This window comes from Protobothrops mucrosquamatus, unplaced genomic scaffold, assembly GCF_001527695.2.
Source record: "Protobothrops mucrosquamatus isolate PMUCROS unplaced genomic scaffold, P.Mucros_1.0 scaffold1635, whole genome shotgun sequence".
NCBI lineage: Eukaryota > Metazoa > Chordata > Lepidosauria > Squamata > Viperidae > Protobothrops > Protobothrops mucrosquamatus.
In genome coordinates this window covers 313674-328954 of record NW_015387794.1, presented here as the reverse complement: position 1 = coordinate 328954, position 15281 = coordinate 313674, and the positions used below count along the sequence as shown (strand labels likewise).

The 15281-nt window shown below is 34.1% G+C and overlaps 1 protein-coding gene across 1 annotated transcript in view; it reads left to right on the top strand.

The window, feature by feature from the left end:
* The window catches only part of SBF2 (SET binding factor 2), a 210926-nt gene that overhangs the window by 57610 nt on the left and 138035 nt on the right, over positions 1–15281 (top strand). The window contains exon 2 of the mRNA XM_015822660.1: positions 1954–2039. Within this exon, the coding sequence (XP_015678146.1) occupies positions 1954–2039 (86 nt within the window). The remainder of the gene's footprint in view (positions 1–1953; positions 2040–15281) is intronic.

Here is a 15281-nt window from a genome sequence, read left to right as displayed (position 1 = left end):
GCCGTTATTAGGGGTTAGAGAGCCAATACCTAATACATCATTAGCCGCTTTCGCCCTCGATAAGACTGGATCTCACAGCAACAGGGGGCGTGTCAAAGTTTGGCTACTTGGTCTCAGGAGCAGGCAGACAGAGGAAACCCACCGGTGGATTCTCCATCTCCGTACTGAGAAAAGGCGTTCAGGTAAGACAACGCCCCTTTGCTTTGGTTCTTGTCTGGACTAACTCACAAGGCTGACAATATCAAAGGATTAACAATTCAACTGTGAACGTGAAAAAATCGTATCAAGTTACATTAGTAATATAAGGGGGAGTCAAAGTCAGTACTTAGAACCCAAAAATAATAGCTCAATTTCCATTTTTATCAAAAGCAAGCCATTCAACATTACAGTGATCCAAATTTTAATGTCTCCTATGGTTTTTCCAACCATAGAAGCAGCAATGGAAATGGAACTTGTGAAGTCAACTCTGCAAACTGACACCATACCTAATTGTAGAAGACTGGAATGCTAAAATTAAAATTATTTGTTACAAATTAATAGAAAAATCTGGTCTAAATGAAGAAAATTGTGCTAATAAATTTATTATGTGTAGAAAAACATTCTTCCAACAATATAAAGGAAGACTCTACACAAGGATAGCACCAAAATCAATTTGACTATGATCTTCAAGTGGGAGGAACTATGTTCAGTCAACCAAACCAAGATCGGATATCAATGGAGGTTCAAATCCCAAACAGTTTCTTGCAAAAATCACAATTTAAAATTAAAGAAATCTCAAATCATCAGATCAAGATATGATTTCAACAGTATCCTATATGGTTATTCAGCAAAAAAATAGATTCTATGATTTGATACACAAAATGCCTGAAGAGCATGGGCTAAAAATTCATGATGTCAGTAAAGAAAAAAACATCCAAAATGAATGAATGGATAAATAAATAAAGGTGAAATCATGCAGATTTGGGTGCAGACAATTCAAGGTCCACCATTTAGAATAGATGCAAATATTAAAGCACAGAAAGACATGGAAATGTAAAGTTGATTTGTAATCTTCTTAGTTTCATGTTGATTAGCTTTATACTGTGTTAGGTAGAAAAATGTACAGATTATAGAAGTGGAAAGAGAATGAAGGCACTTCCCTGTGTGAAACAATATCATTTTGTATGGGACAAAAAAAATGGAATAGTATCCACAGGCTTACGAAAATGCATGGCTTTCAAGAGTAGAACCTTTTCTTAAATGAGGTCTGTGGTTATTTTTTTTTAAATAAGAGGGTTCAATATGTTCGTGTAAGCAATGCGAACTGAAGTGTGATTTGTTGTGGTGTAGACAGATCCTTGTGGCACTCAGTGTGAATTCTGCTTTTAAAAATGTGCTTTTGAAAACTTTTCATTAAATGTGAGTAATTTCTTTTTCATTTCCAAATGACATATTATATTATATTCGAATAAAATATTTCCTCTCTGCTTTTCTCTACTTACTTAGAGTGATAATAAACATATGGAAAGGCAATTTGTTACAATGCTGGAATCATAGGAACTTTATTCAGATACTTTTTAAAAGCAAGATTACTTTATAGCATTTGTTAGTTTTCATTTTATTTATATCTAAGACTAGGAGTCTATATTGGATGCGATATGTACCTTAATTCTGCATCCACAGTGTGTGCAACAGAATTGTTATAAGTAAGGTGATTTCTCTTGAATAGAGTATGTTATTTGAATTATTGTTAAACTCTACAACCTTCAGCAATAATTTGTCAGTTGAAAATATTATATTAAGAACTCTAAATACTAAATGCTGTCAGTTCAAAACAGCTTTTAGTATTTAGAGTTCTTAATATAATATGGCACTACTTTGCAGTTTATTTCTTTGATAACTTTTTTATGGGAAAAATAAAATTCTAGAACTTCATTTTGATATTTGATATTTGTCTTTTCTTTTTATTTGTAGGCTCAGCAGATGGCTTGGGGAAAATAATACAGAGATTTCCCTTAAAGGATTTGGATGATACTCCTTTTCCACAAGGAATAGAGTTGGTAAGTTGATCTGTAGCATGTGTTTATAAAGTTTTAATTCTGGGTTTGTACATCACACTTTACCATAAGGTTAGCTTAGCTTCAGCTGTAAATTTATATTGTGAACAAATGATTGCTTTGAGTATTAGAACTTAGTAGGACATGTGAATGTGAAATTCTGAGCTTCATTTGCCTACAAAATGGCAAGTACTAATATATTGGTAATCTAAAAACAAATGCTGATTTTATTAACTTTCAGAAACCGAACTTTCTATAAAGCAGATGAAGCAAGTATCCTAAAGCATTTAGGTTAAGCTTGGTTAATCTAGCTTCTTAGCTACACTCACTTATGCATGTGTTGGTCCATCATTGGTTTGCTTTTGTCATGAAAACTGACTTGATGTGTCTCATATATTTGTACATGTTTGTAGAAGTCAGGATATTATATAGTGATATTTGTAAAGTAAAATAAGTGATTGTCTAATTTTAGTGAATATTAAAGATAAAACTATTTAAATTTATTTATTATTAAATTTAAATAGCCTCCCATTTCATTTTCATGACTTTTCTAAATCCTTTCATGATCAATCACACCAGCTTTTTAACTTCATAAATTTTTTCTTGGCACTTTAGGTATGGCATTGCTATTCTTTAAATGCAATCTTAAATTTTATTCAGAGCTCTGAAAAGAGTCAGGGAAAGAAACTTAATGATTTCTTGGTGTGATTATCACATTCAGCATAACAAGTTTTAAAAATGGAAAAATGACTTTACATATAATATTATTTAGGTGTCTGTCATTATGTCATAGATCCGGTATTGCCGGTGTTCATTTTTTGAGAGGAAGAATTCATAATATCACAAATTTGCCAGAAAAGAGGAGTGGGGGCACAGAACAAATTTTGAAGTTAATGTTTTCTTCTGAATTAGAAATTGTACAAGTAATAGACTTTGAGAACTGCTGGGCTTCTTTTTTAGTAATGATAACATTTTTATTGTAGTGCATAATTTGATGTATGAAGAAAGGTCTGGGCTATGATAATTTCGATTTAATTGCATCCAAATATGCCATATTTCATAAACTAGCTTTAAATCAGTGAGCTGAAGGCAACTCATTTCAGTTTCCATCAAAAATTCTTAAGACTTTATTACTTAAAAGACTGTCAGTATATAATTCCTACCAGGCATGTATGGATTATACATTATCTGCACTGTAAAGGATCAAGGCACAGTCAATCCAATTTAATCAACCATTTCAGTTTGACAAGAGTAACATCTGTATAGAAGCCAATTCCATGATAGAATTCCATACAGTAGGATCAATTTTAATAGTATTCTCCCTGAATAATTACATCTATATACAATAATTGCATCTATATACAATATTTAAAATCCCACATGCAGACATTGTGCATATTTAGACTGGCATCCAGAATAAGGCATATTTTAGTGTTACAGCAGCCATATGGCATAGAGGCTTTCTGGCACTCATGCATACAGTAAGGCGAAGTGTAAACATAATTCTTTGGTTCAGAGCCATAAAAGGAAATGCTTATCACTATACATTTGCACATGCAAGACTAACTGTGAGCTTCCTGTACTTATAAACAAGATCATGATATTCTGACATAAATTGTGGATGGATATGCATAATAACCCATTATTTTGGTGTTTTAATACTTCCATACATACTGTGGGAACATTTTTTCTGTTTCTTGTAAAAATCACATTGTCAGGAAAATATTTTTAGAGATGTGATTCAAAAATTTAGCATAATGAATTCTTGGCTAAGATGCAGTTGTACTATGGGAAAAGAATACAATAAGAGCAATCAGTTCTGAAGTTTTATTATATATATACAAAAGGCTTCTCTTTAAATTATAGTTCTATTTATATCAGTAAATAGGAACTTTCAGAGAAAGTTGGTGGCATTTTGAAAATAGATAATGATTTCACAGAAGCTCTTGATGCTATATATTACAACATATAGAATTTAATTTTTTTTTACATTTTTGATTTAGGTACATCTACATTTATTGTTTTTATAAAGTGGCATTCCATGTTCTTTGTTGAAAGCCGATAACAGTTTGATTCATAGTAAAAACAACCTTATAAACAATATAAACTCATTGTCATGTGTCATATAAAAACTATCTCACATATGAATTTAATGACTTACGAAGTTGATGATTATTAAATAGATAAAATTTTCCACAGGTTTTGATAAAAGTGATAAACAGCATTTCTATTACTTCTCTTAAAATTTCTGCTTAGATTAGGGTTTCCTATCTGATATATGCTTTTCTCTTTCTTCTATCATAGAGACACAAGGTATTGTACATGGGTTTTGTGTGTGTCTCCATCCTTATCTTTTCCAGACCTAGGCTTCCTCTGCTTCAATAGGTTGCAATCATGTAGCACTGAGCCATAATCAAGAAGGTTTTATTTTATTTTATGAGACGTGAGAGAATAATGACAATGTTTTTAGAAATAATGTACTGTAGAATTCTCTTTGTTCATACCTATTTGTAAAGATGCAAATACATTATTTCCTCCTTAATTACACATGACTCATGACACTATGCTTAGAACTGCTTCTCTTCCGTTAGGCATAGCATTCCACTCCCTTATTTTAGGTTCAGGGTTCACATCTTCCAATTAACTTGGAAGACGTGATTTACTTCCGGTTTCTTTCTCCCGGGCTATCCTTATGCTCCTCCCTCTTTCCTAGTTGCTGGTTTAACTATATATATCCCAGACGGTTCTGCACATTGTCAAAGCAAGGATATACAGTATTTGCAGCGTTGACAGTAACATTGCATTTATTACCAAATGGATGATGTGACACTTTATCCTAGTTCCATACCCTCTGATCAGTTTTTTAAAACTCAGTTTCTTAGTCTATGGAACATCTACTAGTCACTGTAGTTCAGGTTTATAATACTATTGTCTGTTAATTTTCATACAGCTGAAAATTTAAAATTGAAAAAAATATAAATTTATCTTAAATAAATTAGAATAGGCACTTGGTTTAAAACAATAATTCAAAAAGTTGCATAATTTTGCATTATCAAAATATGTGTACTAAGAAACTTCATGTTACATTTCCAGTAATTCTGAGAAAATTGAATTCCTTGAGCTAAAAATGTATTCAGAGTTCACAGTGCCCTAAAACTGAACTTTAGCTATGTTATTTTTTAATCTATGTTTCTTCATTTCCAGTAGTAGAATTCCATTCACTTTTAGAAATATAAATCTCTAAACTAAACTTCATTGTTTTGTAAGGTTCAGAACAGAAAGCATGCCCATAAAGATCAAGTATAAAATATTGAGTCTTTTCAAAATCAAGTGGATATTTGAAAGATATTTCAATTCAAAAGCATTAGTTATTAGCATACCTGGCAATCGGGTTTGTACAATTTTTAAAAATATTTTTTAAATATTGTCTTTATTATTTTTACAAAAAGTCACAGTGATGGACATATCTAATAAAGTTTCCTCATCCTAGTTTCTCCACAACAGCCATATGAGGTGAGACGGGCTAAGACAGAGTGACTGGCCCAAAATCACCTAGCCAGCTTTCATGTCACTCTAAAGAGCTACCTTTAATACTGGTCTAATGAGCCATGGTACACTAGCCTTGAATTATTTAAAATAAATTTAGGACAGCCAAATATTGGGAAGGCTATATTATATCAGTTTCTGAAAAGATATGCAAAGCACATATTTTTGCTATACTTTTAAAAGGAAGTGTAGGTCATTCTATTCTATTGAGCTATTTTGTGAACTTGGTTAGTTGTTTCATTGAAATGAATTCAGATATTTCTATTAAATAATAATCTTGTTTTAACAAGATTGGTTAAACAATTTTAATTATAGTCAAATATACAAGACCTTAATCAATATAATTTGAAAGTAAAATCTTACGATGTCACATTACAGGGCACAGTTATCTTTCAAAGTCATGATTCCCTTTGTTACAAATCAGTTCCAACAAATATTTGTCACTGTCATTTCTGAATCTTAGCCCAATAATACCAAATGCAACTAAGCCTAGAGTTCATTTTGAAAAACTTCTAGGTCTAATGTTCCATTTTTTGTTGAAGTAAATCTTAATGATCTATACTAAAACAAAATCTTCCTGTACAAAATGTTTTTTATTTCAAATGAGATGATAAGCCAAGTAATTTAAAAAACAAATTTCCAAAGTAAACAGTGTAATTTAAAGGTCATTAAATATCGATATCAAAGTACTAAAAAGAAAATGAAGAACTAGTCCAGCAAAAAATAAATAAAAATATGTTGGCAGCAAGGTACTGGGGGGAGAGGGGAAGATAGATGGGCAAAAACTATTCATTCCCATTAATGTATTGATATAAATTGAAATCTTTAATGGGAATGAATAGTTTTGCCCCATCTATCTCCTGCCCGCTACCTTGCTGTCAAGTACATATTTCTCACACTGTGTTGAATATCTGTCCTTAGCTTTTTCTTTTTCTTATCTTCTTCATGTACTCCACCTAGAAATAGTTTTATGTCATCCCAGCTCTTGCTTAAATAAATCTGTTGGGCTTATAATTGTAGTTCTTCACCTAATATATCAAAAAGATGGGGATATGCAGTTATGACCTAGTGTCATTTCCATTTGTTTGGTTGGTTTTTTTCTAAATGGAGTTAAAACTATTTGTAAGTAATATATAAGACAAAAATATGCTTAAAGTTATTACTATGTTCTATGATAATACATATGCTAGGTTTAAACTTTGCTACTGTGCATGTGTATTCATGTGGTGCATAATGAATCACTAAGTCTCTTCTCTAATCATGTGTTTGTGGTTTTCAATTCAAGTGTATACAAGTACAAGAATGCATGTATTGCATAGCAAGTCAATTAGGCTGCTAAGTGCATTTTGGTGAGTTCTTCATCAAAACCTCCTCCCCTCTTTTCAAATTGAAACTTCAGTATTTGAGAAAAGCTTAATTTTTATTTTATTATTTTTATTAATAAAATAAATTATAATCCCAATCACACATACTTTAAGTAGTTCATACTCTAAAATATATCTGAGTTATTTGTGGAAGATCTGCAGGTTTTCATTCTAAAGATAGTTATAGCTTTGAAGCTAATTCTAAGGTTCAGAATAATTAATATAAAAAAATCATTGTGGTACAGACTAGAAGCATTTCTTCAATTCTCTTCCATTAATATTCGCCCCCACCTAGTTTTATAGTATTAATCACAATAGAGCAGGCGTGTCAAACTGCCGGCCCATGGGCCGGATGCGTCATGCGGAAGCCGTGCCCACTCCACTGCCAGCAATATCAAAACCGTCCCGATATGTTGTGTGATGTCATGTGACGTTGTGAGTTTGACATGTCTGCAATAGAATATTACCTCTTTACTGATATCTCGCTCGCTCGCTATTTCAGTAGTTATTTGTAACCAGTGATGAAAAATAATCATGATGAGGATTAACTGTGGTAAAAAAATATCAGTGTATTGTGATTTTTTTTAGAGTTCTGTTTGTATTCAGGTGATCCAAACAGATGAAACATATAGTTTGGGGACATTCTACTCAAGGTGAATGTTCTTTAGATTGAAATTAAATTTTAATTTTATTAACTTCCTAATTTTGTCTAAAATTTGATTTTCCAAAACATTCTATATTCTTAAATATAGTGGGAAGAGTATAAAGAGATAGTTTTGTGACTGAGAATTCTAGTTTTTATTCACAGAGAATGTTTTTATCAGGGCTCTCCAATCATAATACTTCGAGTGTGAGAATGTTGAAATAATGTTGCATAGTTCAGCACTTTCTGTTGTTTTTCTGTTCCTAGAGCAAAGAAAGTAAATGTTTTTGTGATGTTTGTGGGATTGAAGACTGGCATCAGTTTGTGCTGGAACATACTGTATTTTAAAAGTCTTCTGCCTCTCTTCCTCCTGTCATCCATCCAAATCCTATTGTACTTTCAATGACTTGTGCCTCTTTTTCCATGTTATTTTTACTATTGCTTCTAGCATTTTTATACAAAGTACCAAACAGCCCTTGTACTTATGCAAAAGTAGTTACCTTCTTTAAAATCAGTTCCTCTACGTCAGTTCTACCAGATAGATCATTCATTCCTAATTGCAGCTGCATGTAATTATGTATGTAAGTAAGCCTTAGTCAGCTTTTCTTGATAGGAAAATTAGACAGTAATGTAATTCCTCTCTTCTAAGGAGGTACATGTAAGAAGGGCCTTCTCTGTGGTGGCTCCCTCCTGTGGAACATCACATTCCCACAGAAAAGATTGGTTCCTACTTTGACACTCTTTCTCAAGACCCTGAAGACCCGATTTTGCCAACAGGCTGGAGCCCATCAAGTTACAGGTTTTTACTTTTGTAAGCCACCTGGATTTGGGTGGCCAATTTTCGTAAATAAATGGGTCAAATAATATTAAAATAAACTTTTATGGATGATAAATGTTGATTTGTTCATTTCTTCAAAGATGCCCACGTAGCTAAAATCTTGTTAGATTTACGCAGCAGGAGGTTTATGTTCAGACAAGCTTTTCCTTTTCTTCAGTCTTTTCATTTGTTCCATCACTAAATAAAAACCACTGGATATTGTGCATAGTGACAATAAAAAATCATTATGCCTATTTATAATACTTTCATTTAACACAGCAAGATAACGTTAGAAGCTACAGAGTTATCAGAAAAAGAGGCATCTTGCTTCATAATTTTGAGTCAACAGTTAGCAACTGGACTTAACAGGCAGTGTTTTAGATTTTTTTTCATTGCAAATGTCAGATTGATCTAGTTTTTAGTAATACCTCTTGACTGTCTTTTAAAACTGCATACCAGAAAAGCTTAGTTCATAATGAATCTGGTTGTAATCATATACTTGCAGAGACTTGCTGATGGTTTGAAGTTTCTAAGATGTGATATTGGATCCTTTTTTATTTCTGCTTCATGACCTTTGTATTAAATTTGACTGCCTTTTCGCCATTTAATAGTGGAATTGGAGCTTGTTTAAGAAAAGGGGCAGTTCATACTTTTTCCATATTTTCTTGAGGGAAGGTACTCAATAGCAGTGATTTCTAGAGGATCAAGATCAGATGCTTTGCTATTTGTTACCTCCGTAGTAATTCTTAATTGATCTTTAAAAGATGAAAGTTACCAACCACTCCAAAGTCAGCATCATCATAGATCAGTGGTGGTGAATCTATGGCACAGTTGCCAGAGGCGGCACTCAGAGCCCTCTTTGTGGGTACGCACGCTGTCGCCCCAGTCCTAGGCTTTCAGCTGGGTTTTATAAAACCTTCGCTTTAGGCCTCCGCTGCCGTGTGCAAAAAAAAAAAAGGGTTCAATCAATCAGTCAATTTCAACTTCTCGCAGGAAAAAAAAAGATCTTGCAAAGTTGGAATTGATTGAATTTTTTAGTCCCACCCAATCTGCCGTTACCACCGGAGCCATGCCCACCCAATGGGCCACGCTCACCCAATGGGCCACACCCATCCGGCACCCGACGATGCATAAGTGGGTTTTGGGTTGCAGTTTGGGCACTTGGTCTCTAAAAGGTTTGCCATCACTGTCATAGATACATCCTTTTGTGTGACGTGATAAAATCTCAGAAATATGTTTTATTCTTTTGCCACTCTAATACATCTGTGTATTAGAATCCTTATTCGTTTCCCTGCCCAATTGAGTTAGTCTTATTTATTAATCTTGTCCTTTCATCAATGGGATCGAGCATATGTATCACCTTTTTTCTCATTTCCTCTATGAGGCAGTATTGAGAAGGGCAGGTTAGACCAAAATACCAACTATTCGTAAGCTGGGAACTTTCTGACTGGAGAAGAAGAAAAACTATAATATGTGATATAAATATAATTTTTGTGCAAATTTGTGTCTACAGCTATGATACTCCCACCTATTATTTTTGTCATGTATGCTTTGTTGCTTAATGCCACTTTTATAGGAAATACCATTTCCTATAAAAATATAGGAAAGTAGCTATAATACCATAANTGGGGAAGCCAGGTTCACTTAATAACCATGTTACTAACTTAACAACTGCAATGATTCACTTAACAACTGTGGCAAGAAAATTTGTAAAATGGAGCAAAAGTCACTTAGCAACATAAACTTTGGGCTCACTTATGATCGTAAGTTGAGGACTACCTATAGTGCTGTCAGTTTTTGATCTGTTTTAAGTCAAGCCTTTAGAGTGTTTCATCCATACTTTGGGCATTAGCAGAGTTGTGGCATTCTATCAGGACAGAACTGATACTCACTGTTGCATTAATCTGCTTACTTGGTGTTATCATATTTGCAGTATCTTGCCCATTGCTTCCCAAATTACATTCTGTGGAACCCTGATGTTTTGCAGGACTTGAACTGGTGTTTTTTGAAAATATTTCCTTAATTGTATGGTTGCTTGGCCACTGATAATTTTTGCTGAGGAAGAAAGTTTTCCTTGCTTTAACAGGCTTCAAACTTGAGATCCTTGTTTGATTTCTCTGTGGTGGGATAGGAAGCCCTAGTATAGATTCTTGTCTCATAGAATACAAAACCAACACTTTTGTTTTTTTAAACAAACTCTACTAAATGATTTTTTGGACCAGCCTAATCCAAATATATCCAGTAGTGACACAACGCAGAGTTTGAATGCTTCTTCCTTTTTTTTAATTTTTTGATGCATGTATGTGAAGTCAGATTTTGATTTGTAACCAAAAGTAAGACTAGAAATTGAATTGATGATGCACCAAACGTCCACATTTCCAGCATTACTGCTTAATACTAAGGGGATTTATACTCAGTAAAATCAAAATCATCTTTAAATGCAGATAAATGCACTTTCCCTTTCTCACTTCTACCAGTGCATTACAACAGGCATTCACATTTCTACCAGCATGTAGCAGTGAATAACTTCTGATCAGACTAATTGAGAAATCAGTAAAAACTGGAGAGAACTAAACAGAGTTAGATAAAAATGACTACTTCAACATTTTCTTGCCAACTCCTACTTCTGCAAGTACAATAGCAATTATATTAACCTACATCATTTCCAAGAGGAGTATTGTGCAACAAAATAAGATGGGATTGTAGGAGAGATAGCAATGTTGTTGAACTTGTAACTAGCAATTATTGCCTAAGTTTACTATTTTTATCTTCCCTAATCCTTGTATGTCATATTCATCTTTTAAGTCATTCAGGAGATCACTTTCCAGTGCAAAATAAGATAAAAAGGCATTAATGAAATACAAATAATCATTTACATGACTCGTATTGGAAGTGTCTATTGAAAAATGAAGATATATTTATTGAATAAAATCACGTTTGAGATTTTTCTTCTTTCTTCTGGTTTCCAACCCCTTCTTTCATAGATTGACATCAATTCATATTATTAGCTAAGCCACAGGGCATGATGAACTTTTCAGATATCAAATTCCATGGAAGCTTTTTGTCTAGAGTTCAAGAAATTTTTGGAAAGTTGCTGGAAATGAACCAAGCAATTGAGAGAATTTAACTTTTTATTCAAAATACATTAAAGCTTGTTTTTAATATTCTGATTTGTTCATTCCAAGCAAGTAACTGGCATGTTTTCCCCAAAGGTCACCATCTCTGGTTTCTGTAAGAGCTCATGAGTTGTCAACAGGTTTTTTAGTTGTTGTTGTTATAAAACATCTGTATATCAGGAATCTAGAGATTAAGTTCAAACATGCTGTCTAATGCTGACCATAGTGTTTAAAAAATCCCTTAATTATTGTAGTATTTATAGCCTTGCTACAAAAGGTTGAAAATCCTTTCCAACTCTATAGTAATATGCAGCATGTCTTAAGAATTTATTTTCAAATGGTTAAAAGGTTCAAAATTTAGAAATGTGATTGTTTTTGTTTTACTGTACAAGGATGCACTGAATAGAAAGAGCAGAAAGTGAACATTTGTGAACATTTGTGAACATTTATTTGCACAAGTGAGCCATGTGCAGATCTGTACATTGGGGAAAAAACAACTTCATAAATGTATGGCACAACATAGGATAATAAACCCATCAGGACGAGTCAGCAGTCCATCTGCATTTAAAAGATAAAGGCCACTCTTTCAAGGCAGCAAAGTCCACATTTTGGACAGAGAAGACTGTTGGTTTGAAAGAGGGGTCAAGGAAGCCATCTATGTCAAAACTGAACAACCCTCTCTCAACAGAGGGGGAGGGATCCAACATCATCTATCTCCAGTCTACTACAAAGTCCTTTCAGCAGTTCCAAGAAGGCTCCACACCCATTTGCACTACTCAACGACTCTCTAAAAAAATGCAAATGAAAGGTTGTCTGCATGGAATATAAATCCTTCCATTCCCCACCATCCGGTCAGAGCTGAAGAAGCTTTTTGGATGAGAAGTAAAATGTCTTCAAAGAAAAACAAGAAAAACAAGATAGTCCAGTTGCCTCTTGGAAACAGCACCTTTGGGACAATTTGTTTCTCTAATTCTTTTACTGCTGCTTGTTCATCTGAAGAGACTGAAAATCAATTAAATGTAGAAGAACACTGTGTAGTAAGAGTTATTTTATATTTGATATATTTGTCCTGTTTTCAGTAACATCTTGTAATCTACAACATTTCTTACTGCCCTCATAAAGGTGTATCAATGTTCATATAGCTCTTCCACATATTTGCTAGTGGGACTGAAATTGAAATTCTTCTGCAAAGAATGTTAGGAACCTCCCACAGAACAAAGGGGATGAAATTTTTATCAGATTTTGTCCTCATGCTCTGGGGTTAGAACATTAAGGAACCCTCTGGATATGTATGAAAATGGTATGTTGTAAGGAGGCATTTGGCAATAACCATCCCCATTCCCCAGCATGGGTGGTTATTGGATTCCAGTCCTTTTTGTTTGCAAAAGGGAAAGCCTGGAATCAACCCAAAGTATTTGTAAAGAATTTTCTAATTTCTTAGAGGAAAAATGTTCTTTGTGTTTTGAAAATATATTGTCATTTTAGTCTCCTTTGTGGTGTTTTCTCCAGCTTTGGAGATACAGGAGTCAAAACCGTTAAGAATATTTCAAGTCTGAAATACTAGTTTGTAGGAGCATAGCTATTTATTTGTATATTAATTTGGGAAAGTGTAAAATATAATAAATGAATTTACAGTTTCTGTCAATGGAAGTGTTATGTGTCCCTAAGAAACAGGCTTCATTTTTCAATAAAGTTAATGATACTTGAAATGCAATTTGACCTAGCAGAATTTGGTATAACCATATATGATATTGGGATGCAGACAAATCCTCTTAATTGATTTGAAAAGGAAAATTACTTTTAATTTAAGACTTTTAATTTAATTCTCCATAAAAAGAACAAAACATTGTATTAAACACACAAAAATCTGTGCAATGCTTGGCTTTCTATTTTGTCTGCTCTAGCTAAAGTCAGCCCTGGAAATTGGTCTATATACACACTTAAAGGATTTGGAAGAAGTGCCTTCAATCTTAAACAAGCACAGCAGCATTTTATCCAACCAAAAACAGCTGCATGTTTTTTCAGGCTTTTCTACACGTCTGAAAGAAAAGATGCCATTCCTTTAACAGCCAGTGGAAAGAGTTGACTTCTGGAAACATTGGCATTTCTCCCCCCCCCCCCCCATTATGAAAAAAATAGAGAAAAGACATGCTTTTTTAATTAGTAGCAGAATGGTGTTTTGTTAATGTGAGCACTTATTCCCTATCACATATTATAGTTGCTGAAAGAAGTCGTCAGAGTAATTTCCTACACACACACACACACACACACGTGCATGGAATCATCTTTCTTCCTTTGCATCTGGACATCCTCAGAGCTGCCAGAAGCCACAAGTAGTAGTAGTAGTAGTAGTAGTAGTAGTAGTAGTAGTAGTAGTAGTAGTAGTAGTATCAATATTATTGATGTAGGTTATCTTATTTCTAAAATTAATTGTTCACTTATTAGCAATTGATTCTCACACAAACCATTCGCACCCACAGAAAGGTTTTGAGGGGGTAGGAACTCACTCTTCTTCTCCTTTTCAGAAAAAGGAAAATGGAAACCCGGAATGGAAAGATAATAAAACAAAGTTCTGTTTATTACAAAAAAGAGTTTAATTTAACCTATCAAACACCAGGGATGACCTCTACCCATCATAAGTTAACTGGGTCAGCTAATCTTATCTTCAGGGGGATCCTTATTAGAGATTTCTACAGTTGGCTCATTTGGTGAGTTTTCTCATGCTCAGCAGCACATATTGTTCCCAGTAAATGGAAAGCAAATACCATAATGCACAGATGATAATTGGAGAGAAAAACTAATTCCTCTCAGGTGAATATTTTTATAAATAACTCAGGGTGCAGAACAATAATATAGGAATAATAATATTCCTTCCTCTCTTATTTTCTCCACATTAACATTGAGTTGGGCTGAGAGAGAATGACTGGCCCAAGGTCACCAAAGGCAATCGTCATACCTAAGATGGAACTAGAACTCAGTTTCCTGGCTCCTAGCCTAGTGCCTTAACCACTAGACCGAATGGGCTCTTAAACAGCTGTTTTCTATCATTTATATATTTATATAGTAGTTACGTAGTTTTGCAGGACCAAACCTGGTCTTACATTGCAGTTTTCATATTCTACATACATAATATATAATCAAAAACTATTATATTCCAAAAATAAAAATAAAAACAAAAATAAAGTCATGGGTAGCAACATTAATCTTCAGAATAGAGAAGCTAGAAACATTTGGTTAGTATGTGAATTGTTATATTCTCCCATTTCCAAATGAAGTAACTACCCCAGTGGTGGCGAACCTATGGCACGGGTGCCAGAGGTGGCACTCAGAGCCCTCTCTGTGGGCACACGTGCCGTTGCCCCAGTCCTAGGCCTTCAGCTGGGTTTTATAAAACCTTTTCGCTTTAGGCCTCCGCCGTGTACCAAAAAAAAAAAAAAGATTCAATCAGTCAATTTCAACTTCTCACGGGAAAAAAAGATCTTGCAAAGTTGGAATTGATTGATTGAACTTTGTAGTCCCACCCAGTCTGCCGTTACCACTGCAGCCACGCCCACCCAATGGGCCACACCCAGCCAATCCAATGGGCCACGCCCACCCGGCACCCGACGATGCATAAGTGGGTTTTGGGTTGCAGTTTGGGCACTCGGTTTCTAAAAGGTTCGCCATCACTGAACTACCCATATATACAGTAGCAGAATATAATGGATCATAAGATCAAGACTTACAATTGTATCACAATAATTAAAAAACAACTACAAA